Source organism: Urocitellus parryii, chromosome 11, assembly GCF_045843805.1.
Source record: "Urocitellus parryii isolate mUroPar1 chromosome 11, mUroPar1.hap1, whole genome shotgun sequence".
NCBI classification, from domain to species: Eukaryota; Metazoa; Chordata; class Mammalia; order Rodentia; family Sciuridae; genus Urocitellus; species Urocitellus parryii.
The window spans coordinates 122,821,784-122,837,764 of NC_135541.1; the positions used below are offsets into that span (position 1 = coordinate 122,821,784).

General features: G+C 50.1%; 2 protein-coding genes across 8 annotated transcripts; one reads left to right on the forward strand and one right to left on the reverse strand.

Moving 5' to 3' along the window:
• Positions 1-2,842: 2,842 nt before the first annotated feature.
• Positions 2,843-6,651, reverse strand: S100a1 (S100 calcium binding protein A1). Of its 2 annotated transcripts, none has more exons than XM_026412970.2 (3): positions 6,536-6,651; positions 4,445-4,627; positions 2,843-3,180 (listed from the first exon to the last, which is right to left on the reverse strand). In XM_026412970.2, exons 2-3 carry the CDS (start codon positions 4,583-4,585, stop codon positions 3,037-3,039), a joined length of 285 nt encoding a protein of 94 aa, XP_026268755.1. In that variant the 5' UTR covers positions 4,586-4,627; positions 6,536-6,651; the 3' UTR covers positions 2,843-3,036. The 2 variants fall into 2 exon arrangements, with proteins under 2 accessions (XP_026268755.1, XP_026268754.1); XM_026412969.2 differs by having other exon boundaries at positions 4,445-4,598; positions 6,536-6,649.
• S100a13 (S100 calcium binding protein A13) lies at positions 4,636-14,747 on the forward strand. Of its 6 annotated transcripts, none has more exons than XM_026412966.2 (4): positions 4,976-5,085; positions 7,381-7,492; positions 8,899-8,978; positions 14,527-14,747. In XM_026412966.2, exons 1-4 carry the CDS (start codon positions 5,068-5,070, stop codon positions 14,668-14,670), a joined length of 354 nt encoding a protein of 117 aa, XP_026268751.2. In that variant the 5' UTR covers positions 4,976-5,067; the 3' UTR covers positions 14,671-14,747. The 6 variants fall into 6 exon arrangements, with proteins under 6 accessions (XP_026268750.1, XP_026268748.1, XP_026268751.2 ...); XM_026412967.2 differs by lacking the exon at positions 4,976-5,085 and adding an exon at positions 7,930-8,396 and having other exon boundaries at positions 7,441-7,492; positions 8,785-8,978; XM_026412965.2 differs by lacking the exon at positions 7,381-7,492 and having other exon boundaries at positions 4,636-5,085.
• The last annotated feature ends 1,234 nt before the right edge of the window (positions 14,748-15,981 follow it).

Below are 15,981 nucleotides of genomic sequence, written 5' to 3' on the forward strand. Positions count from 1 at the left end.
ATTGGTGCCATTAATGTGTTCATATCTTCCAGGTATACAAGTCTATAAGGTAGAAGCTTTAGAAAGAGCATTATATCAAGCTGGTATTCTTAAAGTGTATGGTAATTTAGGCTTAAAAGAAAAACATGTTGGAAATTTATTTATATCATTTGTGTTCTATAACTGTACTTATTATCAATAAGTTATGTAAAGTTCCATGTTACTTTTTACACTGAGATACAATTTAAATGTATTTTTAAGTCAATAAGAGCCTGATCTGGGTAAAGTTTTTATTGTAAAACACAAAAGTACTTTGCTACTTTTCTACAAAAGGTTAAAAGTTTTCAGCCTTTCTTTAATTCATGTTTTAGATGTGATATTATATTGTGTTAGCTAATATTCATATAAATTTGAGCAACAATTTATGTAGATGTCTAAAAAGCAAAGATCAGCTTCAGAACTATAGTATTTAAGACTTATGATGAGCCCCGCCTTACTTGAGATAAGGCTCTATGTCCCATCTCATGTGAAAGTGACTATGGAAGAAGTAGGCCAGATTTCAGTGCATTTAAGGTTGTGTCCAAAAGTTGGTTTTTGTCACGATTGCCAGGACCTCAAACAGGGGATTATAATGTATAACTCTGCCAGAATTCAAGGTAGCTATTACATAAATTAAATATGTTTTTATCCTAGTTAGTTTTGTTTTGTAGTTTGCTTTTAGATGGTCTAAAGATTGCCTGTTAATGTTTTAAAGAGGTACTGCTTTAAGAACTCACAACCTGGGTTAACTTAAGATAAGGAGTTATCACCTACAGGATAGAGAGATAGGTACTAAAGCCCAGTACTTAGTATAAGGCTGTTGAAGTTTATTTGCTAGATGTTTAAGATTAAGTTTTAAAATTAAAGTTAAATTAAAGGGCCAAGAAAACCAATATTTGGCTCTTGCCCTCTGAGTCAGTCTGAATCAGGGATAGGGGACTTCTCCAAAGAGCTTTGCAACTCTAGGCCACATAACCTCCTGATCAGGGAGATTAATGAGACCAGTGGAGGACAGAAAGCCAATCAGTGCATTTGCTGTGGAGAGGAGGGTCGTCAGAAAAGGGAGACATCCCTGATGCTTCTGAGGGAAGCCACGTGGTCAAGCAAGGCCTGGACCCATCCTAGCGCAAATGGCACTAGCAGAACTGAGAAGCTGCTGTGAAGTTCCCGAGGACTCCCAGGAGAGACTCAGCTGACTATTAACAATAGATGGAAACAAAGTCAGTTTGACTTGCTTCATCTTAAACACTTAGCAAAGACAGTCAAAGCCAAAGCACAGCTGTTCCTGGACATCTTAAATAATAATAATAGTTAAAATAATGTAACTTCCATAAATAAGTAGACTGGAGGCTGCAAAAGAGACTCTTAGGTAGGAATGCCTGATAACTATCAAAAGGGACTGCTAGAGTAGTTTTAGTCTAAGGCCTTTATTTCTAACCAACGCAGGTAGGCTTAATGTTTGCAGAATTAAAGATTTCTCTATTAGACACAGGTCATACTAGTAAAAGGATTTTGCAAGATCAGATGATATTAAATTACTAAACTATATCTTAAGGGAAGGACAACTGTAACCCTAAAAGTTAAATGTTGTGTTTACATCCCTGATAATTCTGGCAATGTGACAAATATCCTTAAAGATTTACATGCTTAGATAGAAGCCATGTCCTCAGCAACATTGTCTTGGAAACAGTATCTTAACTCCTAGTTCCTGGTACTGCCTGATAGAAAACATTGTTGATCTTTGTCTTGGCCATTATACTCATTGGCATATTTCTGTGCTGTGGCATTTCTTGCTGCATCAATCTGGTTCCAGTACTAATGAATTCTTGTTTCTCTTATAGACCACCTATCACTCGAATGGCCCTCCAACCTATTACTTCTCAATTGGACTGTTAGCATGGACCACTCGATAGACCCGATATTTTAAGGGGGACTCCAAACTGCTTGCCCCACACCGTCCCTTTTCAGCCTGAAGAAGCCAGAGAGATCATCTTCGTCCCCCTTCCTCACAGCAGTAAGGAGTTCCCAAATTAGATGGGGGAATGAAGCCAGATTTAAAGTTAGGTAGTCAGTGTAGTTAGATAAATTGGGGTCTAATATCGAGTGAAATCTAAAATGGAGGCCATGCTGGGAATGACTCAGGGAAAACACAGGACAATGGATATAAGATTCTATCCATGATAAAGAAAAAGGGGGGGGATGAAAGACCCTAGCCCAGTTAGCCCAGTTACCTAAGGCCAAGATATGAAACCAAGATATCAGGCAGGCCATAAACAGGTTCAGGCGCCAGGCATGCTTTCCGGACAACCGGTTGAAGAACAGAGCACCCCGCATCCTGAGGCATGAATGAATAAACCGGAACAGATAAGCAGGAACAGAAAGAATAGAATGCAGACCTGTGGTTTTTGGAATGCAGACCTGTATCCCCTGGTGGCCTATATGCTAGATTTAAACAAACCAATAAGAAACCTGTTGCTTCCCGCGCGCGCGAAACCTGTCCCAAACCCCATAAAAATCTCTGTATCCCCAAGCCCGGTGTGCCAGTTCACCAAAGCTCCGGCTGAGGTGCTGCTGGACACCCGCAGGCGCCTGTGTCCCAATAAACCTAAACCCTCGTGCTTTTGCAGCCAGTGTTTCGTGTGTTTCTCCTTGGACAGGGAAACGGGGGTCCTTCAGAAACGGGGTGCTTTTCACTACATTTGTAAGTCTTGAGCGTTCTTCACGTAGGAAGATGATATGCACAGGGAACTCTTTCCAAAATCGGGGGAGTAATCAATTCTCACTTCTCCACCCACTTCCAGACCCCAGAGGAGACAGACATTGATGGCTGCTGAGAGCGGAGCCTTTAATGAAAGATTAGTTGCAGGCCTGGACTGCTACTCTTGCGCCCTTGGTGTGTATTGAGGGAGGTGGGCAATGGTGAGAATGTGGACAGGGATAAGTGGGGTGAGGTGAAAGCAGGTGAAGGGGCGGGCCCGGCAGGGGGAGGGGAAGGGCGCTGCCCACGGGGCTGTCTGCTCAACTGTTCTCCCAGAAGAAGTTGTTACAGGCCACTGTGAGAGCAGCCACCAGCACCACGTACTCCTGGAAGTCCACCTCCCCGTCTCCATTCTCATCGAGCTCCTTCATCACCTTGTCCACAGCATCTGCATCCTTCTGGGCCTGTGGAGGAAGAAGAGGGAGAGGAGGTGTGCATCACTGAGTCAGGGGCAGGAGGTGGTCGAGGAGAGCAAGGCAGACGTGAGCAAGAAGGTCAGACAGCCTTCTGCTTTCCATCCGAGAAGGCTCACGGGCCCCTGTTGCCTTCAGAAGACACGCTTTAACTGGAAGCTAATTGTCTACAGTGTGACAAGCACTGCACTAGGAGCCTTCCAGGCACTGTCTAGTTTAATTCTAATACAAGCAGTACGGGGCTCTTTTTATTAATTCCATTCTGAAGAAGAAACATGGATGATTTTTGTTAAATAAATGTGCCCAAAGTCACACAGAAAGCGGCAGGGCTGACATTAGGTGTGGTGATGCACACCTGTCATCCCAGCAGCTCAGGAGACTGAGGATCCCAAGTTTGAGGCCAGCCTCAGCAATTTAACAAGGCCCCTATACAACTTAGTGAGACCCTGTCTCAAAAAGTAAAAAGGGCTGGGGGTGTAGCTCAGTGGTTGAATGCCCCTGAGTTCAATCCTCAGTACCAAAAAGAAAAAAAAAAAAGGTGGCAGGACTGGTCTCAGTGACACACGCCCATAATCCCAGTGACTCAGGAGGCTGAGGCAGGAGGATCACAAGTTTGAGGCCAGCCTCAGCAGCTTAGTGAGACCCTGTCCTAAAAAATAAAAAGGGCTGGGAGCGTAACTCAGTGATAAAGCACCCTTGGGTTTAATGCCCAATACTGAAGCGGGAGAAGAAAGAGGAAGTAGTAGGACCAAAATTTGAATGCAGAGCTGCCCGGTCTGCCGTATCTGAGTGACTTCTTCACTGTGCCCCTGTTAACGTTTGCAGCCTACTTCTCCGCACTCTCCCGTCAAATGGAATACTGGGCGTGCTCCACATTGTCTTCATTGACCCCAGTCATCTTCCAGTGGAAGCCCCTGGCCCAACTGCCACTCTTCAAGGAACCGTCTTACTTCGGTGTGGTCACTAATCTCCTACCAACCCTTTCTGGTACCTTTGTTAAGGCTCTGTGTACTTCCTGGAGCTCAGGGTTTCCCTTCTTGACCGTGAACCTCATTGAGGAAACTGCACAAGACCTAGTGCTTCACAGGTAGGCAGTAAACCAGGGCATTTGGATTTGACACAGGGGAGCCTGGAAGACCCAGATGAAAGAGGAGGGGTGGCTGGACTGAGCTGTGGGGGCTGGGAGGAATGCAGGGAGGCGCCCCCAGTGCCCCACCTCTTGCCCACCCACCCTCTCCTCCCACTCCATGCTCACATCCAGGAAGCCAGAGAGCTCGGTTTGCAGCAGCTCCTTCAGTTCCTTCTTGCTCAGCTTGTACTTGTCCCCCTCCTTGCCTGAGTGGGCATGGAACACGTTGATGAGGGTCTCCATCGCAGTCTCCAGCTCGGAGCCCATCGCAGCAGTGCGCCTAGTCCATCCACACAGCACAGGGGTGAGCTGGGGACCAGGCCCGGGGACTCCTCAGGCCTGGACCTGGTTCCACAGCCAGATAACCCTGAGGTGGGAGTCCTACTGCCGCTTATCTTTCATTGAGATTTTACAGCGTGGGGGAAGGCCCAGCACAACTAACTGCAGACCTCTGCGTCCCTCAGTCTGAACCCTAGCCAAAGGGAGTCAGGGTTGGGCATGGAGAGCGAGCAGCCGGAACTGGGCTGGCTCCGGAGGCCTGCAGTGGGCGTCCGCAGTGGCTCCTGACTGCCTGGGCAGAGACGAGGGTGGGGCAGGCTGGGGTGGTCACAGGACCAGGATGGCTTCTGCCGGCTCTATTTTTACCCTGGACCTTGTAGGCCTAGCACGACCAAGTTCTGCCAGTTCTGCCGTTGGCGTGGTGGGCTGGCGTCCCTGTAGCCTTGACTCTGGGGCCCACTGCAGCAAGGATGAGTCTGGCTCCCATGGTGAGCCTGACAGAGGGTGGTAGCCTGAGTGGGTGGCCCAGAGCTTTTGGGGGCAACGGAGTCTGTTTCTGATTTTCCTGCCAGCCATTTGTAGGGGTCTTTTTTGGTCCTTCAAGCCCTCTTCTCTTCAACATGTCATTTTGACCTCTCTGGGCTGTGCCTCCCAGTGCCTTCAGTTTAATTCCTCTCTGCAAAATTATCGCCTCCATCAGGTGGGTGGCAGGAAGGGAGAAAAGAATGTCTGAGCCCTGGAGAGGGGGAGGGAATCTGTAGACCTTGGTGCCTGGTTGCCTGGTGGATGTGGGTACAGTGGGAGCAGGGAATGGGGCTGGTATGTGTCGGGGAGATAAAAACTGAGTGCACCAAGTCTTTTGAGTTCAAGGGGCTGGGCGAGAACAGGAGAAGAATGAAGGGGTCTGTTGAGGAGAGGAGACTGCCAAGTTGGGGAGCCTCTGTCCTTTGACCCTGGGATAGTCAGGCCCTCCGCAGCCCCAAGGGGCAGCTCAGGTGTCTGGGATCAGGTATCCCCATCCTTCCCCAGGACTGGGGGAGTGGACAATGGGCTCTGATCGGATGACATCCCAGCTCTTCAATAAGGCCCTTGTGAGTGTCACCTGAACTCCGGACATGAGAAGCAATTGTCACAGAGATGTGGGGGCGACGGAACCCAAGACGGGCTGATAGAGAGGATAAGGGGGTGCTCGAGGGAGGGATGCTTTTGGTCAGTTACCGGCCCTATCAGGAGGGACAGCTGGAGGTTGCCCCAAGCTCTCCAGCAGCCTGGGATTTCATGTGGGGGCAGTTCTGGGAGGACCTGGGTTGGGGGAATGGGAAAACAACAGAGGAAGGAATTGGGGAAAGAGGAGGGGGTCTGGGCTGAGAAAAGAAGAAGACAAAGGGGAGGTCTTGTGAAGGAAGAGTTGGGAGAGGGCTCAGAACCAAGGGTCCTCTCTTCCTGATAATCATGTGGCCCTTGCTCTGCGGCCCCCAGACCTCCCTGGGCCCGGCTCTTGGCAAGGCTGGGCAGGGGTGGCAGAGACTGAGTCTGGAAGTGGGTAGGAACAGCTGTTCTCTTCTGTTGTTGTTACTCCATGGGAAGCAAGGCAAGGCTGTGTCCCTTCCCCAACAATGAGAGACTGAGGAGACTTGGCAGGGGACTCACGGGCTCTGTGTGGGAGGGGCTGGTGGCCTGGAAGCTGGGTGATGGGCTCCCCATTCACTGAGCTCCCAGCTCTAACTCTGACCCTTACTCACCCCTCCCTTACCACCTTCCAAACCGTCTCCCCCAGATCCTGAGCTGCCCCTACCCTAATTCCTCTCAGGCCCTAAGTGCACCACGATGCAGAATGCCATCGTCACCCCTCCCTCGCTCTTGGGACCCCCTCTGAAGTCCCCTTTCCCCCAAGCTGGCCAGGCCAAGGACCTAGGCCAGGTTGGGCGGGATACTCACAGTTGGCCTGGGCCTGAAACGGGAGCGGGTTCTGCACAAATGGCCGAGGCTGCAAGTGTGGCTCCCGGGCTGTGTGAGAGACCTGTCTTTAGCAGTCCTTCCCCCGCTGCCCCCCCAGCGGCTCCACCCCTTCACAGACACCCAGTGAGGCAAGGGGCCAGGAGAGGACAGAGGCGCCCTCTGTCTCCTGGGCTGGAACAGGCTGCCCTGTGTCTCTTCCCTGGCCTTGGTTGCCTGCCCTCCCACCCCTGCTGGGTACCAGCAGGGAAGTGCAGGGGGAAGGGAGCGGGAGGTGGGTCCTGGGGGGGAGAGTCTCATCCCCAGCTCCATGGCACAGCCCCTGGAGCTGGCTGCGACACTGACAGGGAAGGGCAGGGTTTGCAGAGGGAGTCTTAGCCTGGGGCTGGCCACGGGTCTGGCTTAGTGAGTGACTTAGTCTTGGGACCGCTGAGATCTCCCAATCTGGGATTCTGCTCTGCCCCTGTGGCCTGGGTCCCCCACTGGGTCCCCCATCGTGGTGCCGGAGCTTGCAGTCCTTGGAAGGAGTGTGGGCTGCAGTGACCCTTGCAGGGTCTCTGTGGGGTTTTGCAGATTGGCCTCTCAGTGCTGAGCTCCAGTTGGATCTTCAATTAGTGGTTGTCATCGCTGCCCGCCTCCGGGTTAGCTGTTGGGGGTGTGGTAGGGCAGCAGCCCCCGTAAAGGAAGTGATGGACTCTGGGACCCCTGCTAAATGGGATCTGTCCAGGACGCCCCCCAAGCTGGGAAACCTGCGGGAGTGGTCGGGCGGCCAGGCTTCCCAGCCCCCAGGCCAGCGGGAGGCGTGACTGGGCGGTCCCCCCCTGGAGACTCAGCTAGGAAACTGGACACCTCGGGCTGGGCGTGGCGCCCTCCTCCCGCAGGCAGGCCTTATAAACCTCGGCCTCGCGTCTCCGCGGCAGCACCCCATCTCCTACCCTGGTGAGTCGCACCCCGTCCCCCCCAGGGGCTGTCTGGGGGTCCGTTTTTCTCCATTGGCTCCCGGTCCCTCCCCCAGAGCCGGCTGGGACAGGGATTCAGGAAATGGCTTGGGGAGAGCAAGCAGCAGTCCCCGCAGGAGCCTGTGCGTGTGTGTGTGTGTGGGGGGGGGGGGGGACGGAAAGGAGAGGGATGCGTGGGCTGGTCCCTTTCCTCCAGCTTTCTGTCGTGCCCCCAGGGGACGTGAGTGCCCGGCGGTGCCCCTGTGGGCTCGGAGAATCAGAGGACCTCCGCGCCAGGACCCTGTCATCTGGAGACAGGGTGGGAAGGGCATGAGGGGTTCTTGTCCCAGCACTCGGTCCAGCTGCCCCCAAGGAGAGGTAGGGGAGGGGATCTGTCCAGACTGAGCCAGCCCTGACCACAGCTTGTGCCAACCCTAGCTTCTCTGCTGGAAGGAGTGACCAGCGTGTGGGCGGACTGCAGGTCCCACTGTAAACAAACGTTGGAGACAAACAACCTCCTGACCCTTTAGCACTGGGAGAGACAAGATAGGGCCATCAGAGAAACCCCACCAGAGGGCCGCCAGACTCTGAGGACTTGGAAGAAGGAACTGCGAACTGAGAAATCTCTCCCCGGATAGAGGGATCACCATACTTGATGCATCACCAGAGGGCTCTCTTTTTTTGGGGGATGAAACCCAGGGGGCTTCACCACTGAGCCGTACCCCCAGACCTTTTTATTTTTAATTTCGAGCCAGTGTCTGGCTAGGTTGCTGACAGCCTTGCTAAGTTGCTGAGGCAGGCTTTGAACTTGCCATCATCCTCCTGCCTCAGTCTCCCCAGCTGCTGGGATTACTGGCACCTGAACCCGCAGAGACGGCTTCTTAAAAAGGACCTTCAGAAACCAGGTGTGGTGGCCCACAACTGCAAACCCAGCTTCTGGGGGGCCTAGCAAGAAGACAAGTGTGAGACCCTGCCCTGCCTCAAAAATAAATAAATAAATAAAAAATAACAAGGGCTGGGGAATGTAGCTCAGTAATAGAGCACCTCTGGGTTCCCTCCCCAGTGCCCCACCCCAAGATAAAGGACCCTCAGATCGTGACCCACAGAAGAAAGTTTTCTGGGACTAAACTTAAATTGAGATACTGTTGCCTGGTCCCCTACCCCAAGCTCAACCTCTGAACCCTCCCTCTTTCTTATAATGACACCCCGGAGAGGCACCAGAGCAGGGACACTGGCCATCCTTGGATCCCAGACTGCCTGACTCTTCCCCCTCTGCTCCCCCACGTCCTGCAGGTCAGCTGTGTGAGCACCTCAGCTCCAACCCCAGGGGCCTCATGGCGGCCGAGCCACTGACTGAGCTGGAGGCGGCCATCGAGACAGTGGTCACCACTTTCTTCACCTTTGCAGGGCGGGAAGGCCGGAAGGGCAGCCTCAGCGTCAACGAGTTTAAGGAACTAGCCACGCAGCAGTTGCCTCACCTGCTCAAGGTGGGTGGAGGTCTCTGGGCTGGGATTCTGTGAGGCAGTGTTGGGGGGACCCTGAGTGTTTGAGGGGAGACTGCCGAGTAGACAGTGAGCCACAGGAGGGGTGGGAGGCCAGGCATGGGGGCGCACACCGGGTCTCAGTAAGGGAGCGAATTCCAATTGGAGGCCAACCCATGAAACTCAGTGAGACTTTGTCTCAAGAGAGAGAGAGAATTTTTAATATTTATTTTTTAGTTCTCGGCGGACACAACATCTTTGTTGGTATGTGGTGCTGAGGATCGAACCCGGGCCACACGCATGCCAGGCGAGAGTGCTACCGCTTGAGCCACATCCCCAGCCCCATTTTTTTTTTTTTTAATATTTTATTTAGAGACAGAGTCTCTCACTGAGTTGCTTAGGGCCTTGCTAAATGGCTGAGGCTGGCTTTGAGCCCTTGATCCTCCTGTCTCAGCCTCCTGAACTTATAGGCTTGTGCCACCATGACCGGCAGGACCCTCAGTCTCTTGACCTGCCACTTTTTCATTTTCCATCATCATCTCTCATCTCTTCATTTCTCGTCTTCTTTAGCTCATGTTCAAGACGTTATTAGGATCATACCCTCAACCCACTTGATTATCTCTCTGTCCCAGTTGTCCGGCAGAATCCCAACCCTGGTGAAATCCAACATTTCCCCTACATTAACTTGCTGGTTAAATCCATCATCCCTGCCTACACTTGGATAGCTGAATCTGGCTGGAGGAAAATGCACGGCCTAGTTGACTCGTCTCACTTTAAATCAGCAACCACAGACTCTGAGGGACCCTTAGCAATGCCTGGCAACTCTGCTGTGTTTCCCTGAATGATTGTGTATCAGCTCTTTCAGATGATTGTTTCATAACTTTCCCTCCCTTCTCAAATTCCAGTGCCTCTTTCCACATCCTCCCTCTCACTGAGAAATTCCCTCACTAAGAAAATACGTCATCAGGAAACTTCTATGTGCTACCCTTATCCCCAAATCTACTGCTCAATCAGCACACTATCTGCTTCCTTCCTGGTCACATACATGATCAGTTTTAGCTCTTAACGGGTGCTCAGGATCCCATCCCCTCTCACCTACTTTAAAGACTTTCCTTTTGCAATTCTTGCAGTGATCCCTTATCTTTCTTGCATCATTAAAATTTCCTTCTCTACTGGGTTTTTTGTATCAGGGTTTTTGTTGCTTGTTTATTTTTATTCATTTATTTTTTAGTACTGGGAATCGCATGCTTTTTTTTTTTTTTTTTTTTTTTGAACCAAGGATTGAACCCAGGGGCACTCAACCACTGGGCCACATCCCCAGCCCCTTTTATTTTGAGACAAAGTCTGGCTAAATTGTTAGGGCCTCAATAAATTGCTGAGTGGGGCTGGGGATGTGGCTCAAGCGGTAGCGTGCTCGCCTGGCATGCGTGCGGCCCAGGTTCGATCCTCAGCACCACATACCAACAAAGATGTTGTGTCCGCAGAGAACTAAAAAATAAATATTAAAATTCTCTCTCTCTCTCTCTCTCTCTCTCTCTCTCTCTCTCTCCTCTCACTCTCTCTTAAAAAAAATAAAATAAATTGCTGAGGCTGACTTTGAACTTGCAGTCCTCCTGCCTCAGCCTCCTGAGTACTGGGATTACAGGCATGCACCACCACGCCTGGCTTCCCAGCCCCTCTTTAAAAAAAAAAAAATTTTTTTTTTGATTGTAGTTGGACATAATACCTTTATTTTATGTATTTATTTTTATGTGGTGCTGAGGATCGAACCCAGTGCCTCACCTGTGCTAGGCAAGCCCTCTACCGCTTGAGCCACATCCCCAGCCCTTATTTTTTAAATATTCATTTTTTAGTTGTAGTTGGATACCATATCTTTAATTAATTTATTTATTTCTATGTGGTGCTGAGGATCGAACACAGGGCCTTGCCCACGGTAGGTGAGTGCTCCACCGCTGAGCCACAACCCCAGCCCCATCATCCCTTTTTAACATTTATTTTGCAGTAGGGTCTCACTTAAGTTGCCCAGGCTGGCCTCCAACTTGTGATGCCCTGTGTTAGCCTCCCGAGTACCTGGGATTACAGATGTGCGCCACCACAGTCTCTTTACAGATATGCTATAATGTCTCCCATCTTGGGAAAAGAAAGAAAATTATAATAATAAAGACCTTGTAGCTGCTTTCAGTTATACCATATATTTCTTCTGTACTCCTTAAAAGCAATGAGAATGACTCATACTTACCGTCTCCACTTTTCCTCCCCTGTTCACAGTGCTCGTCTCCCAGGTACTTGCTAGGCGTATTCCTCATTTAATTCAGATTTCTGCTTAGCTGGCAAATCCTCAGCACAGTCTCCCTTCACCACTGAACTCAAAGGTCACCTCCTTTACCCTGCAGAACACAACCAAACTGACCTCCACTGTACACTTACATGTTTTTAAGTGTGAAAGGCTCAAGAAGGAAAGGCATTTGCTTACCATTGAATCTCAGCAGTTAAACAGTGTCTGACTTCTCTATTGGGTGCTCAATAAAATATTAAGTGACGGGGCTGGGGCTGTAGCTCAGTGGTAGAGCAGTTGCCTGGCACATGTGAGGCACTGGGTTTGATCCTCAGCATAACATAAGAATAAGTAAATAAAATAAAGGTCTAAAAATATTAACTGACAGTCTTAGTGAGTTTTGGCTACTATAACGGAGTACTATTATAATCTGAGTGGTTGACAAACAACAAAGTTCATTTCTCCTAGTTGTGGAGGCTGGAAGCCCAAATCAGGGTGCCAGAGTCGTTGGGTTCAGGCGAGGGCCTCTTCCGGGTTGGCCTCTTCCAGTTCTGTCCTTACCTGGGCAAAAGGCTCAAGAGCTCTCTGGGATCTTGTTTTTGTTTTTATTTTTTGGTACTGGGGATTTAACACAGGGGCACGTAACCACTGAGCTACATCCCCAGTCCTTTTCATTTTTGAGACAGGGTCTTGCTAAATTGCTGAGGCTCACCTGTAACTATCCGTCCTCCTGCCTCAGGCTCTGGAGTCACTGGGATTAGGGGCCTGTACCACCGTGCCCACTCTGGGGTCTCTTTAAGCAAGGGCACTAATCTAATTCAGGAGGGATCCGCCTTCACGACCCAAGGCTACACCTAATACCGTCACACTGGGGTTTGGGATTTTGTTATGGATTGGATTGGAAATGCCCCCCAAAGTCTCATGTATTCACGGTGGGGGCTTTTGGGAAGTGACTGGATCATGAAGGCCCTGACCCGCCATTCAGTTCACCTACTGGAGGCAGGATGGACCACTGGGAGGTGGGACCTGGTTGGAGGAAGTAGGTCCCTGGGGCGGCCCGGCCCAGGAGGGTGCATCTCTCTCTTGCCTCCCACCCCACTTTCTGGCAGCCGTGAGCTGACAGCTTTAATACCTCTGGGCCTGGCGCCACAGTATTGCACTTGACCTGTGGCCTGAAGCAGTGGCACCAGCTGACTATGGACTGAAAGCTCTGAAACCACGAGCCCAAATAACTGGTCCCCACTCCAAGTCGTTTGTGTCAGGAAAACACACAATGAAAAGCCGACTGACAGAGAGATCTCAACATGGGTTTTGCAAGGACACAAAATGCAGTCCATGAGGGACTGGGATGAGCTCAGTGGCAAAGTACTTCCCAGGCAAAGGCCTGGGTTTGATCTCCAGTTCTAAAAAAAACCAAAACAAACAAACAAACAAAAGCCCAACCAAGAAAGGACTGAGGGGGCTGCGGGTATAGCTCAGCAGTAGAGTGCTTGTCTAGTATGCATGAGGTCCTGGGTTCAGTCCCCAGCACCCTCCCCAAAAGCAGGGGCTGGGGATGCTCACTGATAAAGAACTACTGGGCTCACTTCCCAGTACAAAAAAACCCCTAAAATTCAGTCCACGAGAATGGGTGAATATAATTGTAAAAAAATTTAAAAATGAAAAAAATTTCCAGTGAGTGAATGAATACATTTTTTTTTTTTTTTTTTTTGGTACTAGGGGTTGGACTCAGAGCCACTCAGCCACTGAGCCCTGTCCCTGGCCCTACTTTGTATTTTATTTAGAGACAGGGTCTCACTGAGTTGCTTAGCGCCTCACTGTTGCTGAGGCTGGCTTTGAACTTGCGATCCTCCTATCTCAGCCTCCTGAGCTGCTGGGATTACAGATGTGTGCCACTGTACCCTACTTGAAAGAATACATCTTTTATATATTGTTCTACAAATAGCTTTTTAAAAAATGTAACAGTACATATAGGATATTTTCCCATTAAAGAAATGATAGACTGGGTGTGATGGCGCACACCTGTAATCCCAGTGGCTCAGGCTGCTGAGACAGGAGGATGGTGAGTTCACAGCCAGCCTCAGCAAGGCAACTCAGTGAGACCCTGTCTCTAAATAAAATACAAAATTGGGCTGGGGATGTGGCTCGGTGGTTGAGTTCAATCCCTGGTACCAAAAACAGTTTAAAAAGTGTTGTGGATCAGTCATTAAATGCCCCTGGTACCAAAAATAAAATAAAAATAAAGATTAAAAAAATAAAAAGGGCTGAGACACAGCTCAGTGGTAGAGCACCCGTGGCTTCAATTCCCAGTACCACAAAGCTGGGGAGAGCGGGAGGACCTGAGCTCTCCTATAAATTAGCTTTAGAGGTTTGGCAGATCTTCTCTGCCTTCGTTCACATGTTGATCTAAATGTTGAGCATCAAGCTCAACAGAGGTACCTTTTTTGCTTTAATATTGACCCTTTACTCAACAATCAAGTTTTCTTTCTTTCTTTCTTTCTTTCTTCTTTTTTTTTTTTTTTTGTGGTGCTGAGATTGATCCCAGGGCCTTGTGCATTTGAGGCAGGCCCTCTACCACTGAGCTATGTCCCCAGCCCTACGATCAAGTTTTCTATTGTGATTGTCTGGTAACAAATCCTTTTATCACGAAAGTCTGGCTTCCAGTATCCCTGGGTTTCACAGGCCCGTCCTGAGAGACTTTATCAAGGGCCCCTGGAAAACAAGATACCCTGTGTCTTTGCCATTCCCTGATCTACCGGGTACTGGCCCAGCTGGACACAGGAGAACACTGAAGGGTGATGCAAATGAACAGCTACTACTGTGAGGGAGGAGGGTGGCTGAGAAGGCCTCCGGGGAGCCAGGTTGGATCTGTCCCCACAAAGGCTCCCTGAGTATTATTGGGTCAACCCGGACTGGTGCAGTGGTGTGCTAGCGCCAGCTCTGCCTGCCGGTGAGAGCAGCTCTGCCTGCCGGTGAGAGCAGATTGTGTGCGTCTCTCTCCAGCTCTGTGTCCGGTGACATCCTGTTTGTAGTGTATGCTAGGCCGCGATGGGAGTATTTATGTCAGAGCAAACCGTCAGAGCAGGCCCCTCCACCTCCCGCTGGTGTCCTGGAAGTTGGGACCCCAGGGCAGCCCAGCCCAGGACCGCAGCCTTTTCCTTGAGGTCAGGGGCAGGGCTGGTGCTCTCTGAGGGGCGGGCTGTCAGAGGATGGTAAGCTAGCAAATCTCCCCTCTTTCTGTCCCAAGATCCCTCCTCCTAACCTGCCCTTCCCTTTTAGGATGTGGGCTCCCTAGATGAGAAGATGAAGAGCTTGGATGTGAATCAGGACTCGGAGCTCAAGTTCAATGAGTACTGGAGACTGATTGGGGAGTTGGCCAAGGAAATGAGGAAGGAGAAGGCGCAGGAGATCCGGAAGAAGTAGAGCTGCTGGCCAGGATGGCGGTGGGGAGAGTAGGCCTGGCAGGGCCAGGAGAACCCATCACTCCCCAAATAAACCTTCTCCCTCGAAACACACAGGCTTCTTTCTTTTTTCAAAATATTTTTTAGTTGTTGATGGACCTTGACTTTTTATTTATTTCTATGTGGTACTGAGGTTCGAACCCAGGGCCTCACCCATGCTAGGCAAGCGCTCTACCTCTGAGCCCCAGCTCCAGCCCCTGGCACGTTTCTTATTCACATCCCGTACTGATATCTTCTCTTGAGATGGGGGGTGGGGGAACTGCCCTGACCTGAGGGCGAGTCTGAAAATTATGACCTCTTTGAATACAGGGACCGTGAATTCATCTTCAGATATCCCACAGCGTCTAACATGAGGTCTGGTCCTGATTAGGTGCTCAGTGAATAAATGGCTAGATTGGGCATTGTGGTGCACTTGGATTTGGGAGGCTAAGGCAGGAGGATTGCAGGGTTGAGGCCAGCCTGGTGAGGCCCTGTCTCAAAAGAAAAAATAAGAGGGACTGGGGATGTAGCTCAGGGGTACAGCATATCTGAATTCAATCCCCAGTCTAAAATAAAAATAAAAACCTAAGAAGTAAAAAAATAGGTAAGTAGATAAGTGGTTGATGAATAAATATGTGAAAGATGCAGAGATCTGGTTTCTATCCTACCAGGTGTCTCCTGGGGCTCAGTTGCACAGTTATAACCCCAGTTTTCCCTATCCTATCCCTAGAGTTTGTCCCAGGATGATAATGACAGCAGCGAGCAGGTGTCACTGGCTTACGATATGTCAGGCATAGGCTGAACATGTTACCGAAATTATTTTAGTTAATTTTCACAACTTTTTTTTTTTTTTTTTTGGTACTGGGGAGTGAACCCAGGGGCACTCAACCACTGAGCCACACCCCAGCCCTTTTTTTGTATTTTTATTTAGAGACAGGGTCTCACTGAGTTGCTTAGGGCATCACTAAGGTGCTGAGGCTGGCTTTGAACTCACCATCCTCCTGCCTCAGCCTCCCGAGCTGCTGGGATCACAGGTGGGAGTCAACATGTACAGCTAATTTTCACAACTTCCTTCCTTCCTTCCTTCCTTCCTTCCTTCCTTCCTTCCTTCCTTCCTTCCTTCCTTCCTTTCTCCCTCCCTCCCTCCCTCCCTTCCTCCCTCCCTCCCTCCCTCCCTCCCTCCCTTCCTTCCTTTCGCAGTACTAGGGATTGAGAGAGACATGGTCTCACTAAGTTGCCTAGGCTGGCTTCAAACCTGTGATCTTTCTACTTCAACCTTCTGAATAGCTGGGAC

Coding starts and splice junctions, on each gene's coding strand:
- S100a13 (XM_026412965.2), top strand. CDS start 4,938: ATGGCTTCTGCCGGCTCTATTTTTACCCTGGACCTTGTAGGCCTAGCA. Junction 5,086..8,898: donor GGATGAGTCTGGCTCCCATG/GTGAGCCTGACA, acceptor TCACCTTTGCAG/GGCGGGAAGGCCGGAAGGGC. Junction 8,979..14,526: donor AGTTGCCTCACCTGCTCAAG/GTGGGTGGAGGT, acceptor CTTCCCTTTTAG/GATGTGGGCTCCCTAGATGA.
- S100a1 (XM_026412970.2), bottom strand. CDS start 4,585: ATGGGCTCCGAGCTGGAGACTGCGATGGAGACCCTCATCAACGTGTTC. Junction 3,181..4,444: donor AGCTCTCTGGCTTCCTGGAT/GTGAGCATGGAG, acceptor CTTCCTCCACAG/GCCCAGAAGGATGCAGATGC.